This window comes from Equus przewalskii, chromosome 26, assembly GCF_037783145.1.
Source record: "Equus przewalskii isolate Varuska chromosome 26, EquPr2, whole genome shotgun sequence".
In the NCBI taxonomy this organism is placed as follows: Eukaryota; Metazoa; Chordata; class Mammalia; order Perissodactyla; family Equidae; genus Equus; species Equus przewalskii.
The window spans coordinates 5,759,421-5,779,268 of record NC_091856.1 but is presented as its reverse complement, the minus strand read 5'-3'; the positions used below and the strand labels follow the sequence as shown (position 1 = coordinate 5,779,268).

Genomic DNA, 19,848 nt, shown 5'->3' with positions numbered 1-19,848 from the left:
TCCCAGGCCTAGAGCGACAGCGTCTATGCAACTTAGCCCCCGTTTATGCATACACTTCAATACTCTTTTCCTTTCTCAACCCTTATTACTTGGTCTCTCTAGGCTTCCATCACCCATCTTCCCTCCCCGGCCCCCCATCAAGAACTCAACTGAAACACTTTGTTGAGATTCACTAGTAACGCCCTTCGGGCAAATTCAATCTTCTTTCTGAATTTGCTTAGGCTCTGAGACACACTGACACCTCTTTCTTTAAGAGTGGACCTGACACTACACTTCCCCAACCGACTTCCACACTCAGCCCTTTGCTCCCTCTCAGATCTACATCTCTAAACTTCCCGGCCTTGCACCTGTGCTCCCAACTCCTATTGTAACTGCCTTCCAGGAAACACTCTGCCTGACTTGCCTTTTAGCGCAAAGTCAACATTTTCAAACCAAATACAGCAGCATTCCTCTAACAGTGGTATCTGTGATTTTAAAAAAAGCCCCTTGGAATCCTGGAAGAACTCCTAGGTTTCTTCTTGCTGAGACAGCTTAGCAGTGAAAAAGGAAGAGGGGGATGAAGATTCTCTCACAGAGACTGAATTCCAGTCTTTTCACCATCCGACTTTGCTGGTGACGACCCTTCTCTCCCTCACCCTGCCTACTATAGCACAACTATGCCTTCCTACACAGCGAATATTTCCAAATACTACAAACACGCACCAAAATGTAGGGAGAGGGCCTAAGGTGCACATGCCCTTTATTCAGTGTGCTTAGCAGATCACACCACTGCGGCAATGGCGAAGGCAAAAGTCAGAACTTAGAGCAAAGACTTTCCGGTACTGATGTCAACCCCCGTTAACATCTACCGTCTAGTCTGTTCCTCCACTCCAGTTCTCCTGAGTAATCCGCCTCCCTCTGTCCTCTGCACCCCGAACACCATGCGCCCTCTCAAGGAGGCCTGGCTTCTCTTCTCCCTCTTCTGCCTCTGGGGAAAGCATACCACATAGGTTCTTTTCCTCTTTTTTCAAAATATGCTGCATATCTCTGTGAACAAAGCTAAAACCCTGACCACCAGCTCCCCCCAGCCTACTGCCCTGGGTTTTGTTCCTCAAACGCCTCAGCGGTTCTTCTGAACTCCACCCACTTGGGGTTACCCCGAGGCAGTAACATCAAAGTGAGCGCGTCAAAATACCGAGCACCACACAACGTGACAACACGAAAGTAAACTCTCCTCTAGCCCAGGTAACATTTCACTCCCAAATTTTGGGGTTCAAAACAAAAATCTGATTTACCCAGACATTTCTCCAGATAAATTCCATTTACTTCTATCATCTTTAAAACACTTAAGCAGCATCATTTATAATTCAACAGACACCTCCATCTTGGAAGAATGGGGGCACTCCTAAATTCTCAATCACTTGTTTTTCCACAATACCTCCATTTCCTAGTCTCCTAACCTCCACGGAATTGGCAGATACAATGCTAACTGAAATCAGAAAAAACCACACTAAGAATAGGATGCCTAAATGGCAAAATGAGATTTAATAGGGGCAATTAATACAAAGGCCTTCATTTAGGTTTAAAATAAAATAAACCGCACAAGTACAGGATAATTGCTTAGCAGATTTGGGGAATCTGTTTAACAACAGATTAAAGAGAGTCAACAGCATTTACTGTTAACTGTAGCCATGGCAATGGGGGAGAGAGAGGGAGAACTGGGTACAAAATCTCACAAATGTCCTATATGTAATCGGCAAGTGTTACTTGAATATCAATCTGCCATGTAAATATAAGTCAGAGATTCACAGAATTAATTCAACAAAGTTTGATCTGAAAGGTACCCTAGCTGTGAAGACAAAATCACCGCATTTTATAGACGCAGCAACTGAGTCAATTTATCTTACTCCAATACTAAATCAAATCATGAGGTCAGGATGTGGTAAATTCTGTTTCACCAAAATTCATTTCCTAACTACAGCTCCTCCCTACAATGGAACTGGCTGCCTCAGAAGGTGATGACTTCTCTGTCATTAGGGATATTTAAGCAGAGGCTTAAGGACCAACAGTCAGAGTTCGTGAAGTAAGGATATCTTGCATTAAATGAAAGGTTGGTCTAAAACTGTACAATACCAAGATTCTGTTATTTTACAAGTTACATCAAATATTAAACATCCATGTTCCATTTTTTGACTAATTCAACTTAACATCTTCAACGTACAGCAATTACAGCAACGCACCTCATTTCACAACTGCTTATTTATCTATTTCCTCCACTAAACTGTGAACGCCTTCAGATCAGAGACTGGTTTAGTGCTTGACGCATCTCTCCATCTCTAGATCCTGGCAAACAGGAGAGATGCAGTATGTGTGTTTCTTGCATAAATATCCAAGGAATATCTCTTTATCATGTGGGTGGTTCCTACCACTAGGGTCCTCAGTAAAATGGCCAAGCAAGCAAATTTTCTCTTTTACCCTTTATTATCTTCATTTTTGAAGTCCTTTCCCCATCTCTCAGTGCTCTCCTTTCAACTATCCAAAATTCCCACTTAGGTACCTCCCTCAAACCCATCTGACGTAAAATATCCCATTGTCCAGAATAACCTCTCTCCCCATCTAAACAGAGGGCAACCCAACACTGCCAAAATTACAAATGAAGGTTTGAGGGTTAAATGAGGTAATATACATAGAATACTCAGCATAGTGCCTGGCACATAATAAAATGCTCAAAAATTCATTTATGCATTCAGTCAGCAAGTATTTATTTAGCACCTACTATGTGCCAGTCCCTGTTCTAGATGCAGGACAGAGACTCAGAGCAGACCTTTATCCAGCTGTGGGAGGCAAGGCTGACACACAATACAAAGTAAACAGTGTGTGCATAAAGCAGCGAAGAGTCACGGTAGCGGGTTCTCTCTCTCCATTCACCGATGCCCATACAGAGTTTTTCAGCAATACGACTTAACAGCGGGAGAACCTCACTGTATTAGCACAAGAGGTACCTACAGGGAAGTATATTTTCAGTTCCAACCGAAATTAACAAACTGGTGGAACACATCCAGCGTGTATATTTATATGTAATGCCCCTCACTAATTAAGAATCACAGCTCATTAACCATAAACCAGTTCATGCTGGAAGGAACCTGATACTTACCTGATCCTAACCCCTCATTTTGTGGACAAGGAAACAGAAATGCCCTAGGAGTCACATCAACATAATCTACACTGATTCTAAAAGCACGGAAAGAAAAAAAAGGGATTATTAGATAATCTTTGGTGATCTCCCCCAAGTAGATGACAAAAGACTCAAGCCTTTCCCTCTGTAAGCAAGCATGGCAGCAGGAGACATTGTGACTCAGCAGCACAGATACTGAGGTAGAGTGATGATGCCAAATGAGAGTGGCAGATCATTCTGGGCTAGCGGAATGAAGTATGAAAGAGAACTACGGTAAAGAGAAGGACCTGGGAACCACCCACCAGCTGCCTGAGAGGTAAGGGCAGAGGAGAGTTACCTGGGCCAACAAACAGCACAACCTACCGGAGCCCCAGGTGAAGAAGTGAGCCGACAGCACTGTGTGGTTAGTGATTTTACAAGCAGAGAGTAAGGCCTGAACACCCTTCACCAGACAAGAACAGTATGCACAACCTGTCTAGGAAGACACCTCCACCTTCGGGAGCACAGACGACGAGGACGGGAGCCCTCCTGTCAAGGACTTCACAATGTAACGTAGAGAACATGTCACAGATAAAGGGTAATGCAGACCAAGTGCAGAGAGAGCACAGGAAAGGGAGCACCCTCAGAAATGACACCTAAACTGAGGCTTAAGGAAGGCTACAGAAGAAAGGATGGTGGTTCCAGGGAGATGATGAAGGTATTGTACACAGATTGAGGGATAAGGCAGTTAGGCAGTTAAATGTACACAGACCAAATAATCATCTTGATGTAAACAAAAACAAACTGATAAAACAACACTTATTCATGATAAAACAGCAAAGTCACTATACAAAAAAAGTCATCAGCTTTTCTTAAACCAGCAACAAATAGAAAACAAAAACTCAAAAATATATCATATACAAAGGCACCAAAAAAATCAAATACCTAGGAGTAAATCTAACAAAAGACAAGATCTCTACAATGACGCTTCAAAGCGTTACTTACTTGATGGAAACTATGAAGGATAGAAAATAAAATTTCTTTTTTATAAATGGAGGTACATGCCAGCCTCCTCCCTGGGAGATTCACCACTGTAAACATGTCAACATTCTGCAAAGTGATGTGCAGATTCAACAAAACCACATCAAGATCCTACAGGTTTGCACGGGCTGGGGGACTGACAAGCTGATGCTCAAATTTTTAGGGAAAAACGTCCCAAGAATAGCCAAAGCAACCTTGGAAAACAATGCTTTTGGAAGACCCACACTACTAGAGATCCAGTCCCATCATAACATTGTAACAATTAAGACGGTGTGGTTTTGGCCCAAAGACAAACAGACCAACGGAATAGAGATTCCAGACTCTCACATATAGCACTACTTGATGTATGATAAAGGTGACACTGTAGTGCACTGGGAAAAGGAAGATATTAGCAACAAATCGTGCTGGATCAACTGGGCAAAAATGAAAAAGAAATGCATCTCAAACACATCCCCTACCATAATCAAATCAACTCCAGATGGACCGACTGCACATCTCAGTGTGAAAGGTAAAAGACAAAGCCTTTTAGAGGAAAGAAGGGAAAAACATTTCAAGACACTGGGTCCAGAAAAATTAACCAAATAGGATTCAAAAACCACTAACTTTAATGAAACAAAACTCAAGTTGGACTACATTAAAGTTCATCAAAAAGACACCGTTTTTCTTTGCCATTTTGCTATTTGCGTCTTTTTTTTTCTTTTTTAGATTTGCCAAATATTTGTCCCTTTTAATAACGTGTTTGTTTATAAAGAACCAATTTGGGGTTTTATGGATCAAATCTATTTTTCTTAAATTTTTTTCTAAATCCCTATTTTCTTTGTATTACTTAGCTGTTCCTTCTCTAGCTTGATTTTCAATCTTCTTGCTTTCACATTTCCCTTTGGGAACTGTTGTAGCAAACTCCCACTAGTTTTGATACGTAGGGCTCTTGTTGCTGTTCATTTCTAAACGGTTTGTAATTACAACTGTGACTTATTCTTTAACCCAGGGATCATTCAGAATAATCATCTTCTATTTCCAAGTAGATATATTATTTGTTTTGGCTTTTTCTTGATTGTCGTTAACTTCTAATTTGGGTGTTCTTTATAAACCTCCATATCAATTTCCTAGAAAACTCAAGAAGTATTTTAAAAGAATACTGTTCATGATTACAAAATTAGAATACATTAAATCTTTATTATGTTACTCCGATACTGCTTTCTTAATCTACAAGCAGTGAATTTATCAACTTTTTCTTGTGTTTTTAACAGTTCTGGCCTTATATATTTTGATGCTACTTTATTAGTCGAATAAAGATTCATGACATGTCTTGAGAGAGGCTACCACATCAACATAAAATACACCCCTTTGAGGGGCCGGCTGGGTGGCACAGCGGTTAAGTGCACATGTTCTGCTTCGGCTGCCCGGGGTTCGCCAGCCCGGATCCCAGGTGTGGACACGGCACCGCTTGACAAGCCACTGTGGTAGGCGTCCCACATATAAAGTAGAGGAAGATGGGCACGGATGTTAGCTCAGGGCCAGGCTTCCTCAGCAAAAAGAGGAGGATTGGCAGCAGATGTTAGCTCAGGGCTAATCTTTCTCAAAAAAAAAACAAATACACCCCTTTCTTCCCTTTACTCCTTCTGTAGCTTGAATTTTATTTTGTCACATATTAATCTTACCATATCTACCTTTTTGTTTTGTCAGATTTGCGTGTTTCTATTACACTATTTTCAACCTTTGGATGTCACTTTAAGTAGCTCTTGAAAAAAACAGCTAGATCTGCAGGCCCCTCTGTGTATTATTAATGCAATCTAAGAATCTTTTTTTTTTTTTTTCCTGCTTTATCTCCCCAAATCCCCCCAATACAGAGTTGTATATCTTAGTTGCAGGTCCTTCTAGTTGTGGCATGTGGGACGCTGCCTCAATGTGGCCTGACGTGCGGTACCACGTCTGCGCCCAGGATCCGAACCAGCGAAACCCTGGCCACCGAAGCAGAGTGTGTGAACTTAACCGCTCGGCCGTGGGGCCAGCCCCAGAATCTGTCTTTTCAACAGCGGACTTCAATCCTTCATATCTACTAAGAATTCATCACTTACAACCGCCATATATTTAACATTAATTTTTTTAACTCAGATTTTATTTTTATCCCAGTTACATATGTATAGAGTTTAAGGTATCAAACAGTTCTACGAGACTGTTAGCCCCCCAAAAAAGGTAGCAGGTCCCCAACATTCACCCTTCCTATTTCCTGCTCTAAAGGAGCAATCACACTTTCTACACTCAATTGAGTCTCTTGCTGTCTAGCTTTATGTCATTTCCACCCCTCTGGAGAACAAAGAAAAAATTACTGAATTTAGCCAAAAGAAATATGATACCGTTAGAAATCTCCGAGATTCGGTGAACTACACAAGCTTTAATTTCTTGCCCTCCCTAGTCTGAAATGTTCATCCCCTTGTCAAACAATATGTCAAAGCAAGCAGTTCACTTCTGGTTGCCGTCTCCTGGAGGGTGATAGCTAAATCAAACCAACCAGGGAAAAGCCCAGCGAAAATGGAAGGACTTTTATACTATTTTACAATATTCATATTTTTATAAGATTTCTAACCACTGAATCCACAGCATCCCTTGGGGCGTGAGGATGCAAGCATCTAGAGCTGTCTGAACTCCTTCCAGACCTCAAGATCTAGATGTCCAGAGACTTAGCATTAGGACTGTACGGGTGTCAAGTTGCTGGCAGCACTGATGCTAGCACTGTGTTTAGTGAAGAAGGCCTCTAGTAGCAGGACGATTATTCAAAAATAAGGGTCTGACAGGGCTTGATGTTATCTATCCTTCAGAGAATTGAGGATACAGCAGAGACGCTGTACAGAATTATGTAGCATATGTATGTGCAGCACAGAATTATGACATCTAGACACAAGTCAGTAATTAGTAGGCCCTAGCTACAATCTAGAATGGTTCATAGGTGATTATACGCAGTTGCTCCAGGAGACTTTTTTCCCAGTTCCAGGATCTCTAAGCTAAAGTATATGCAAGCCCCCAATTGCTGAGAGCAGCTATTTCCTCAGGGCGCACCATCTGTTTGCATGGAACAGCTAATTCTGAGCCTGGTGGTCCCTGAAGAGCATCCCCTAAGGTTTCTGCCTGACTCCGAAAACCCAATTTACTGAAACCCTCCCTCCCCTTCTCCCATGATAAGGAAAGGGACGCTGGACCTGACAAGACTTAAAGGACTGATGAGAAAGGGTGGAAGGGCCCTAGCCAAAAGAATATTTAGGTGGCTTTGTTTTTTTAAAAAAAGGATAAAGTGGAAGAAACCACTGTGATCTTGGAGAGAAAGACTACAGGAGAGAAGAAAGACTCCAGCTTATAAACCCATGAAAAACAAGAAGGAAGAGAACAAAAGTAAAATTTACCAAGCGAAGGGAGAAAGCAAAACAAGGGAAAGAAAAAAAACAGCATTTGTTCATAGGAAAGTGATCTACAGTGCTAACTGTGTTAATTGGCTTGTTTGCTTGTGCTTAGGGAATTTCAAATCTGCAATGCACAACTATCATTTGTAATTTGTTTTTTAAAAAAAGAGAGGAAAAAGAAAGGAAAAGAAAAGAGAATGTCAAGACCAACCCATGGTCCTCAGTCCCTGGAGAATGTCAAGGGGAGGGCCGAGAATGTGCGCCCAGGATCCCGCAGGGGCTCTGGGCCCCAGGCTGTCTTATTTCCTTGGTGGTAGCAAGTACTGCTGGTCTATCTGTCTACAGAGATGAGAAACGGAAACACACCTAGGGTGAGAAGATCCTGTAGGGTTTTTATCCGCCCCCACCCCCAGCATTTTAACATTGTCAAACATTCAGAAAAACTGACAGAACTGTGAACGCCTACATACCTACCACCTAAGTTCTATAATTGTTACTATTTTGCTATATTGATTTTATCATTATTTATCAAGTCTGCATCTATCTGTCAGGGGTCTGCTTTGAAAGGATTTTAAAGAGGTCGCCCATAAGTTTAGGTGATTTTTAAAAAATGCTTCCCCCTAATGGAGGCGTGGGTCAGAAAAGGGATGCTAAATGAAGTTCTAAGCGAGGAGGGAGCCAGGTTCCTGTTCAGCCATTCGCTGAACTATTATCCTGAAATTATGCTGAAACACCACAGAACTTCTGAGCCCGTTTCCTCGCCCGTAAAATAAAGTGGGCTAAAATGATAACCATGGTCCCCTTAGTCATGGTCCTTTCTAGTCTAAAATGTCTATGAAAAACAATTTTCTTAATAATAACTCTCATGTACTTCGTGTTTTCTATGTGCCAGGAAGCATGCTGCAAGTTTTATGTGTGCAGTCTCACCGAATGCTCAAAGCTCCTTTAACCGTTCTGAGAGCCCGCCTTCACGAAACCAGCAGCTGTTTTCGGCTCTGGCCGTGCTGCCCCTCCCCACCTCCAGTGCTCTCTACCAGCGTCAACTTGACACTGCTTTGGTGGAACTAGCAATCAGAAATTATCTTTCCTCATTGAGAAACATGAGCAAACTCTGGCCCCTGGTTTGTCATTTTTTTCCAAATGTGAAATGAGATAAAATAGCTAAAACTACTTTAACTTGTTTATTTTGGTAAAATAATTACACATAATTATTGTTGAAGGAAATCTACAATACACAATCTTGGTGTTTTTATTTAAATCTGTTGCACATTGAATAACAAAATTAAAATGTCAGTTTTTCAATTGGAGAAAGTACTCAAATCAACAGCCATGTGCTAAACAAAGAGACTCAATTAGAGCACATTATGGTTCGATCTGGGAATGAATACATCAAGCAAAAACAGCCAAAACCCCATACATATATATTGTATGTGTTTGTATAAATAAAAAGCCACAGTTATCGCTGTTCTACGTCTATATTGGTCTTCAGGTTTAACGACCTCCTCCATGTTCAGTGCTCCCAAACATGTCTATTAGTCCTCACTTCAAGTAGAAAACGCCATTTGTTTTCGCTTTGTTCCTTTGGAGCTATTTGTATTTCAATGCATATTTCAAGATCTGATATTGCAGAAATGTAACAGGAAGCCTGCACAAGGTGTCCTGGAACTATAAATATAGACTATTATGTAATCAGCGAGGTTCACACCTAGGCAAGCTACACGGAATGGTTATCCTGAAGCAAGTGAACAGAAATAAGGAGGTTCAGCCCTGCTCGCCAGAACAAGGAAACCCCAGAAGAGGCTTAAAGTAGCTCAGCACCTGCAGAATAAAGCAGGAAAGTGAATCCACTCGAGTCATGGAGAGTGATAAACCCAAATTCTTCACTGTATTACCGGATGCCCCTTATACAAAGACTGCTATCTTGCTGGAGAGCAGGGAGAAACTTCTTTTTCCCAATGAAATCAGCGTGTCTTTAGCCAAAGAACCATGGTAACACATGTGAGTATCTTTTATATGCAACCTACATATATCAGGTCACTCTCTGAGTAAGTGTGGTCTTTCCTAAAGGAAGTCATCATTCCCAATGTCCGTTACCCGGCAAGGCGGCAGCTCTTCAGACAGGAAGCCCAAGCAGACATCCTCTCGGACCTTGCTATCTTGGGCCTGCTGGAAGACAGGTAAACGTCTGGCTCTGGACACTTTTAGTGGCAGTACTCAGATGATGTCTGCCAAATGGAGACAGGCCAGGAGGTAAGGACGTGAGGAAAATGTCTCTGTAAGCCAGGCTGAACAGTTTCATACTGCTCCCTATTCATTATCCTCCAGCATTTACAAAGCTTGATTCAAATGTCCCAGCCTTACACCAGCTGTTCCATCAGCATTAGGGTAAGACTAGTGCATCCACACTTGGGAGCAGAGCCCCCGGGTGAGGAAAGGAAAACGGCAGCAGCAGTGCTGAAGCGAAGCCTCAATACACGTTAAAGAGGAAGCCTGAATAAGACGGCCGGCTGCCAGCCCCAGGAGCCCTCACCATTTGCAGATTCTCCCTGCACTGCAATCTTCGAGTTTGGGGCTCCACAGTACCAAGGAAGGTGGCACCCTCCTCATGAACTCACAGTTAACAGCCAATGAGACCCACGCACACTGCCAGCTTCCCTACTGCCCTGACTGCCAGAAAACTCGGAGGTAACTACTGTGCTCAGCGACTAAAGCTTCCTCAGCTAAAGTTAGAGATGACTGTTCTCTTTCTTTCCCCTTTTACCTGTTCTTCCCTTTCTGATTGTTAGTTTGGGTCTTACTGCACGTATGTTTACTTCAAGCTTCCTAAATTCTTTTCTGGAAAATGGCCAGAGTACAAGCCAAGCAATAAATAAATGTTTGCACTACAATAAGAAAGTTACAAAACAGTGTTCATCTGGAAGCCGTGAATGCTGGGGAGGCTGAGAGCCTGTACGCTGGCTAAAAACAGGGAGCAAGGAAGCTTGGACTACAGAATTCTACAGCAGAAACAGAGCTTGGCGATAACCAATTCCATCCTCCCACCCAACGCAAGCAATTCCTCCTACAGCTTCTCAGACAGCAGACGATCCAGCCTCTGCCTGAGTATTTCCAGCCTTCTAACGCCGCACTTCACGGCAGCTCCCGGAGACAGCAGCTCCTCCTGGGGTGAGTGAAATATGTCTGGGCACCGACCCACCGTGGCTCCTCACTACAGAGACACAGCTTTCCTCCTCCAAAGGACACCCCTGCACTCATTTAAATACATAATCATTCTCACCTGTGGAATATCTGCTGGTATCAGGTTATGTGCTGGGCACTTTATGAACACTACTACACACTAGCTTCACAGCCATCATTTACGTTAGGTGCTATCCTCCTTTGAGAAGTGAGTCCCAGAAAGATACAGTGATTAGAATCCAATTCCAGACAAATACGTAGAATTTTTTATCTACTCCCATAAATAAAGATTTTATTAAATTTCAGGCAGCCAAGTCACATGATTTGAATGCCTTCAAAATCAGAAGGAAAACAATCAAGTTAGATCAACCCAAAGAGAAAAATAAAGATGGCCTAGAGATACAACTGCGCCGGTGTTTGGTTCACGGAGAAAAACAGCAGCATGGGAAGTATTTAACAAGACAGCCATCAGGGAGCTTCAGGAGATAGAAAAGGTGACACCTGTAACATCGCAACCATGACCGGAAGCCAGCAGTGTAAATGCGGGCCCCAAACAGGAAATCTCTTCTCCTCTACCTCAGCCAGGAACCAGAGCAGCTTCCCAAGAGGTCAACCACACTGCTGCAGAGAAAGCGGCCCAGCCTGAAGGCCGGCTTTAGCACAGCCAGAACATCTCAAACAATTCCGAACACATTCTTCTTTGGGGCTGGAGGGGGCGGGGGAAACAAGGCACGGACCTGCAAACTGGGAGGGGGAACATCACAGCGAACACAGCGAGGCTCCAGATCTAGGTTAGACGTTCAGGGCCAAAATAACTACTCCACTTAAGACGGCTTTTTAGGGCACTGGAATCCAAAAGAAAAAGAGAATGAAGCAGAAGGTGAATGCTGATAATCATTTCTTTGCCTCGGGCTCTCTCCCATTTCCTACCATGTTTCAGTCTTAGATCTTTGCTGCCTACTAAACAATCCCACTTGGCTATCCCGCACCTCAAACTCAACAGGCTCAAACCAGTATTCATTTCCCCTCAATCTTTCACTCACTAAATTTCTCACTAGTTAAAGGCATTTTCCAGGTGTAAAAACCCTGGAGCCTTTTTTTTTTTTTTTTTTTTGCTGAGGAAGATTAGCCCTGAGCTAACATCTGTTCCCAATCTTCCTCTTTTTTCGCTTGAGGAAGATCAGCCCTGAGCTAACATCTGTACCAATCCTCCTCCACTTTATATGTTGGTCACTGCCTCAGCATGGTTGACAAGTGGTGTAAGTCCACGCCCAGGATCCAAATCTGTGAAGCTGGGTCGCCAAAGCAGAGTGCACTAAACTTAACCACTATGCCATGAGGCTGGCCCCTGGAGTTGTTCCTTTATTTCGTGGAGTCCTTCTTAATTTTTGTACTCCACCCTTTGACAGACAACAGCTACTGCCATTCAACAAATACTTACTGAGTGCCTAGGAGGCACCGGGCACTTTCTACGCACTTGAGGTACAGTGGTGAACAAAACAAAGATATCTATTTTCATAAGGCTATATTCTAGTAGGAAGGAGAGAGTAAACATAGTAAATAAGTAAATATCATAAGTAAACACAGTATTTCAGAAGGTAGTAAGCGCTACAAAAAAAGAAAAAGCAGAGTAAGATAATGGCAGTTTTTTCCAAAAGAGTGGTCAGTATAAGCCTCGATGAGCAAAGGGGACATCTGAGCAAAGACGTGGACGAGGTGAGGGAGAAAGCCTGCAGACACCTGAGGGAAGAGCACGCAGCCAGGGACACAGCTATGCAAAAACCTGGCCACCAGTGTCTCCGACTTCTTTGTCTCAAGTGTCACCGAGCCGCCTTCCACTCCATTTCTGATGCCATCACACCAACTCCAAATCTCCTAGGCAGCCGCCCTGCTCCACTTCCTCTATGGCACGGTTAGACGCTCTTTTTCCACATTAAAACCATCCAGCTGATTTTCAAGGCCCGTAATTCTCTGAACGCACCCCTTACATCACGAACTTCCACTCCTCCCCTTAATATCCTTGAACCTTAGCACGCTCCTTCTTCACACACATTCTCCCCTGCCTAGAAATGCTTCTCCTCCGCCCCTCATTCACGCTAAACCCTAGCCATCCTGCAGGGCACAGAGATCAAGCCTCACCACCCCCATGAGGAGCCCCTGTGGTTGCTATCATGGAATCTGCACTCAGCACAGTTCCCCAGCATCACATTTCTTGAGAGCGAGTCTGTCTCTTTCTCTGTACTTCTCATTGTGTTGATCACTACTAAAGATCTGCTAAGATTAAATGAGCTATTTTTTCTATACGCTGAAGCTCTTTGCCAACTTAAAAACACTTTTATTAGCTTCGATAAACTACTGAAAGAGACAGAATGGTTAAAGAATGATTTTATTAGACTAAAAAAAAAAATGCATGGGGGGTAGAATGAGCCAAAGTGTTACTAACGAACAGTGATAGCTTTTTTCTTTTCTCTAATTCAAAATTTTAGTTGTTTGCAGGTCTGTGCTTATGTTACTTTGAGATGCAAGGAGTTTGCTATAAATATATATAAATTAATTCAAATAGTGAGTAATCAACTATAATTAGACTCATTGGAGAGATTCAAATTACCTTAAAAAACCAGGTCTGCTCTGACTGCTGCACGCACGAGTAACTTGCAGTTACAAAGAGGCACAGTGTCACTAAGACGAGCTGAAGCAAATTCTCCTGGCGTAAAAAAAAAAAAAAGAAAAGAAAAAGAAAACCTTCCTGATGAAGCGACCATAACAAGATATTTACTGCACATGAAGCACCATGATGAGGGGAAAGAGCGCCCACTCTGGGATGCCCAGACGCAGGCTCCACCACCACTAACATGGTGACCTTGGCCTCCTCCTCTGTAAAGTGGAAACAAGTTCTTCTGTTTACAAACTTCCATAGATACAACCAAGTTGCAACCTGAGCAAGATCCTGTCAACTCTGCCTGCCCAGGGGGACGGGGATGGAGTCGATGGTGAGGCACAACCATTTGAGTCTCAGCGGCTGGACTGCTGTCGTCTACAGGGATCTGCTCTATCTGAAGCAGGGTCTTCCTTTTATAAATACATTTATAATTAAAAAACGAAAGACAAAATATTAACATCTTTGGATAATGTTTAAAAAAGCTGAAAAGAATCCTGGGTTAGAGTCAATGTCATCACAGTCTAGAGTGATCTCCTGAGCACTGGTCACCTAGACCTGGGAACAAACAGACTTAAAAAGAGCTTTCTGGAAATTAACTGGTACATAAGTAAGAAGCTTTTGTACCATTATAACAACTACCATCCAGGGCTGGTTCCCAGAACTAAGTAAGACAAAGCAGGCAGAATCCCTGGTACCTTCCTATAGTGTACTCCTTTCAGATTGATAAAATGTTGCAAGGACCACTGAACCTTCAAGAAATGTCAAAGCAACCAATATGTAACCAAAGTTAGAAATCCTCCTTTATAACGTGTACTGCTTTGCCAAAATGAGGGACCAGCTTTACAAAAAGCCAGACCTGATCTATGAAGCTGGACCCATTAAACCAATCAGACTTACTCCACTAGTGTTTGAGAATGTGTTTGTTTAAGGCAAAAAACCCTGCTAGTCAACCAATCCTAAATTCACAGCCAAAAAGGTACCAAAAGAAACCCACCTGCGCTATCTGGGCCCCAACTGTGCAGCTGAAACTGGATCTAAGTCAGAGAGGAAGCAAATCTTAATGTCTATGCAGACTGCTTGGATTTGATTTGAGAAGATTCAGTTAAGAAAGGCATTATATTTTATCCTTAGCATTGGAGTTAGGGAAAGTCAAGACACATCATAAATTTTGAGAAGACTCCAAAAGTTTGCTCAAGCCAGTTCTATGGGACAGAGCATGAAAATCCCTGAGAACCATGCCAGCATCTGCCCTCAATTCCAGAAGCAGGAAGCGAAGATGTGACCCAATCACATGATATCAAACCACAGTCCATCTGTTCAGGGAACTTGCCTTACGTAAGCCAGGACCAGGAAAGAACGGCAAAAGGCACACAGGCTGTCGACATGTGTGGGGGGCTCCACGGTTTGAGGAGACAAGTCGTCACATCAAAAGGGCCATCCACAGGATAATGGCATTTTCAAAACCCACTTCATTAGACATGAACGTGTCTGATGCAAGACAATGGTACTACAAGAATGGTGTTGAGTTCAGATAACTGTTTCAGCTAGGCCGAGAAGAACATTTCAACAAAGGCCCTCTCCACATGAGAGGCTCTCCCCACAGGAACAAGATTTATCTCCCTCTTGATTTTGATCATGTCAGTTCCCCATTAATTTCAACAACGAAGTAGACCTAAAATTCTAAACCTAACCCTGTACTGCAAGGCCTTTCAAGTACGTCTCATTTTAATTAAACCCAAAACCGTTTCACCATCTTCCAAAGTACTATAAGCCTACTTTTCTCAGTCAATGAGCACTATACCAGGTCCTTTCATGAGCAATATAAAAAAAGATACGGACCTTCTCTTGAGGACTTTAAAACCTATAGTCACTCCCTCTCCCTCCCACCTTCAGAAGTCACTTTTCCTAAGTTCTGTGAAACTCAAGAGAACTTCACTTAGGTAAGTCACTCCACTAACCCTGTTCCTCCCCCGCTCCCAATTCCTTCACATTTTAAAAGGCCATATAGGGCACAAGATTTGGAATCAGAAAATCAAAGTTCCTGTCTGGGTTCTGCCTAACCGTGAGAAATTCCCCTAACTTCTCTGAGTCGTGTTTTCCCAACTGTAAACTGAAGTGACTTACAACTCACCACTAGGATGCCCAGCCCTGGGGGGCATCCCATAATATTATTCTCCCCCACTCACCCCACTTAGATTACCTCTCTGTTTTATTTCCAGTCACATACTATAGTTATTAGAATTGAAAAAAAAATAATAGTGGTTAATACATCCAAACTCCACAGTATAGAAAAAAGACTAACTCTAAAGAGTAACTTGCCAGCCAGTCAATAAAAGCTTTGGTTCCTGCCCTGGGGTAGGCCCAAGGACAGGCAGGGGACGCAGCTTAGAGAGAGAGCGCTTGACACTCATCAAACCCCCATCTCCGTCCTTCTGAATTCCAGCCACCCTTCAAAGTCGGTTCCAGTCCTCAAGAGTCCAGGGAGCCTCCCCCAACCATTTCAGCTCCATCCATCATTTCCCTCCTTGAAGCCTGAGGTCTCTCTGCAGGGCAATAGTAAAAATACTGAACAACTGGTACCACGATGGCAAACCAATCAGAAAGGATGTCTGACTAATCACACACACAAGGCTCAGTGGGAATCGCCGCGTGAACGTCAGTCCAACCTATTATCACCAATACAAAGAGCAACCTCCAACTCCAATAGGACTTTCTCATTTGACCTTGACCAGCTCACGAATTAGGAAACGTAGGTACATCCCCATTTTCTGCATAACTCGAGGTAAAGTCAGGACTCATAACCAAATGTAATAACCAACTGCTTCTATCACCACATCACACAACTTTTCTTGATTATATACACAGAATTATCAATTAATATTGCATAAACTGTACATACAACAGTATAAATACTAAAGGAATGTTCAGTCAAATGGAATTCATTTACTCAACAGGCATTTAAGTGGAAGTGAATACAAACCACAGTGCTAGGTTCTGAGAGCAAAAAGGAAATAAACGGCATGGCTCTTGCCCTCTGGGTACCCATAACATGTTCAAGAGTATAGTTAAATAACAGTGCAAGACGGTAGAAATGGACAGCACAAACTGTAAGTGCTATATGGCTCAGACGAACAGAAAGTTCAGGAACTAAACCAGTACAGCAGGTCGGGTCCGAGAACTTCTCTCCTCATACTCCCAACAGGGGCAAAATTAAGAATGTAGTGAAAGGCTGAAAAGTCACGAGCCAGTGGGAAAACAGAAAGCGCTGGAATTGCGGGTTTGCAGTAGTGAGAAGAGAGCTCTCTGGGTGGATACTCTGAGGCGGCCCTAATCATAAGCTTCAAGGGCTGCTCTGAGCGCCGAACACACATGGGAAATCTCGTAAGCCCTTTGTGGGGGTGGCTGAGGAAGATTAGCTTGGCAGCAGCCTATAGAAAAGCCTAGATGAGAGAAACACTGGAAAGCAACTGGATTTGAGGGATAAGAGGCAGGACTAAACTGATGGCTGCATACAAAGAGAAACATTCAAGAGGCATTACTATAAAGAAGATTTGGGTTTTAGGCATGTTTTCAAAGAAAAAAGTTATGAAATGGCAGAAAGGAAGCAAACAGCATCCTCTCACATGGGTTATATATGCAGACGTAGTGAGACTAAACTGTGTCCCAGGGAGAGGGAACCAATTTCCCTAAAGAATCGATACTGGAGAGAGCAGAAGCTGGGCAGAGAACTACAAAACTGACAACCCAGACAGCAAGGAACAACTGCAAGCTCTTAAAAAAGGAAGCCAAATTAGAAACAAGCATTTGAGCTTCTTCACAATGTATGAAAAGATGACCTGAAGCATCAGCACAACCAACGACGCCAGGCAGACCAGGTGAGGCAGTCTAGACTTCAGAGTGACAGCACCTGGATCAGCTCCGTATTGTCTGCATGCCACTGTCATGTGTAAGTTCCTCCAGGGCATGGATTGAGCAATCCGTACATCAATTAAGTCGAATACTGTTACTCGAACACCTGAACACTTCGGTGCTAGGCTAGGTGGAAAAGAGTGAACTATGCTATTTAAGAGTGGTGTGGAAATGCTATTTATGTTTCACTCATAACTATACTGATTCTCCCACCTGTCCACACATTTATCTTGCCCCTCTCCTTAGACCAATGTCAAAAATCCACTGTTTCCTCTAATGTAGGCCCAGTGTGAAGGGACTCCATAAATGTACTACGTGTCACAAAGAAGTCAACCTGATTTTCAAATTGTAACGGCAAAACCTAAAAGTGAATAGTAAAGATCAACCGCTCACTGGAGGACTGATAAAGAAAAATGGGCTATGGCAGACACTTAGGTGTATACACTAAGGCGTGTAGGTTTCGGAAACACTGAACCCTGGGTGCAAATCCTAACTCTGGCTCTTAGTATTTGAGTACTTCACTTCTCCGCACTTCAGTTTTCTCATCTGTGAGATGGGGCACATGCCACTAGCCCTGAGGGCTTCCTTGTGAGGATCAGAGAATGTACTTAGGTGTACTTCATGCATCCACATCACAGTAAACTCTCAACAGACAAGAGTTACTAGTAACAACTGGCAAGCTCAGTCTCGACCTTTTTGTTTTTTAAAACATTTGGTATTCATTTCATAAACAGAAACGTACCGGCACTGTATTTTAGTTGCTAACATTAAGGTTCTCTATTTGAGTTTCTAAGATTTCAGTCTGGATGCTAACAAAGTTTTTCGCTCCTCTTTCCACGGGGGTAGGTGAGGACCACGTACCCTGTCCTGATTCAATATTTTGGACAACGGAGCAGACATTCTCCCTTGAAAACCAGCTACACAGACGACTGATTCAAACTACTGTCACTCAAGAAGAAGGACCGTCACTAGCGACGTTCCTTCGAGGAAATAAAGGCGTTTGATCACTTCACAGAGTCGTCCCCATTCAAACTCTCCAAACCCCGCAGAGTGAGCAAACGTTCAAGTTTCTACTACGAAAACAATCTGCAGCCTTCTGGTTCCTGGATCCCCTTCAACACCCCCAGACGCACGAAGGACGCCGCACCCCGCGCATCTTCGTGCCGCCGCCGCCGCCTCACACAAAGCTCCGCAGCCCCCTCCCAGAGCGCCCCGGCCCCAGGCGGCCCCCCTCGGCCGGCGCCCGAGGCCAGCGCGGGGAAGCCCGGCCGCCCGGGAGCCTCCCCGACCCCGGCCCCGCCCGGCCCGGGCCGCGCGCACCCACCGCTCGGGGCGGGGAGCAGCCCGGCCCCGCCGCCCGGCCCGCGCCCCCCGCTCCTCAAGGGCAGCCCCCGCCCCGGACGCCGCGCCCGACGCCCCTCCCCGAGCCGGGAGCTCGGCCGGCCTCCGCGCGGACACACGCCCCCGCCCCGCCCAGCCGCGGCGCGTGGCGGCGGCCCGGCCGGGAGAGCCCCGCGCCGGCCCGGCGCCGCCACCTGCGCCCCCGGCCCGCGCCATGTTTGAGAAAGAGCGGAGGGAGCCAGAGGCCCGGCCGCCGCGCCCGCCGCGCTCACCCGTCGCCCCCGGGGCCAGCGCCGCCGCCGCCGCCAGCGCCAGGAGGAGCAGCCGGGGGCGCGGAGCCGCGGCCGCCGCCTCCATGGTCCCGCCGCCGCCCGTGGCCCGGCCCGGCCCGGCCGCCGCCTCGCCTCGGCAAGCTCGCCTCGCCCCACCTCCCCGCCGCCGCGGCCGCCTCGCTCCGGCCCTTTGTAACTGCGGCGGGGCCGCGCGGCCATTGGCTGCCGGGCTCCCGCCGGCCCCGCCCCCGGCCGTCGGCGAGCGGCCGCGCGCGGCCCAGACCGGAGCCCCGCCCACGGGCCCGCGGGCAGCCAATCCCGAGCCGCGGGCGCCCGGCCTCTGGCCACGCCCCCAGGCCCCCGGGCCGCGCCGCCAGAGCCCGGCCGCAGCCCCAGCCGCTCGCAGCTGGGAGCAGGCCCCGTGCGGTCAGGGTGTCGGAAGCTCCTGTCCTGGGGAGCCTCCAGTCCCGGAGGACTAGGGCTGGACGGTGGGTGTGTCTGGGCGTGTGGGAGTCGCTTTCGGGAAAAGGCCGTGGCTGCTCGGCGCTCTTTTCTTGCAGCCTCCTCTAGGCACCCAAGAGCTGGGACTGACCCCAACCCGCCCTGACCCCGGTTCACAGCCCTGGACCACCAGTCCCCAAATCGCCCAGATCCGCAGTACCGTCAGGCAGGCTTCAACTTCCCCTCCCAGATCCACGCCTCAACTTTCAACATCCCCCCAAGATCCCTCCTCGTTGCCCTTCATGCATGACTCGCGGTCTCCTGTTTCCTCCCGCTGTCAGAGTCTACCCCCAACCTAAGCCCTCCACCCCACAAATTGCAGGCTCAGAAAGTCCTCAAATCCCGGCCTCAGGTCCCAGCCTCACACCTCAGATCCTAAGCTCAGACACACCCCCGAATAGCCTCCTGCCTCCCTGCGGA

At 45.4% G+C, this 19,848-nt stretch overlaps 1 protein-coding gene across 4 annotated transcripts in view; it reads right to left on the bottom strand.

Moving 5' to 3' along the window:
* Positions 1 to 19,107, bottom strand: part of TGFBR1 (transforming growth factor beta receptor 1) — a 67,375-nt gene extending 48,268 nt beyond the window's left edge. For 2 of the 4 annotated variants that reach the window (XM_070595951.1, XM_070595950.1), the window contains exon 1: positions 18,928 to 19,106. In XM_070595951.1, the coding sequence (XP_070452052.1) occupies positions 18,928 to 19,012 (85 nt within the window). In that variant the 5' untranslated portion in view covers positions 19,013 to 19,106. Of the gene's footprint in view, positions 1 to 18,927 lie in introns of all 4 variants that reach the window. The other 2 variants (XM_070595949.1, XM_070595952.1) reach the window with 2 other exon arrangements.
* Between the last annotated feature and the right edge of the window lie 741 nt (positions 19,108 to 19,848).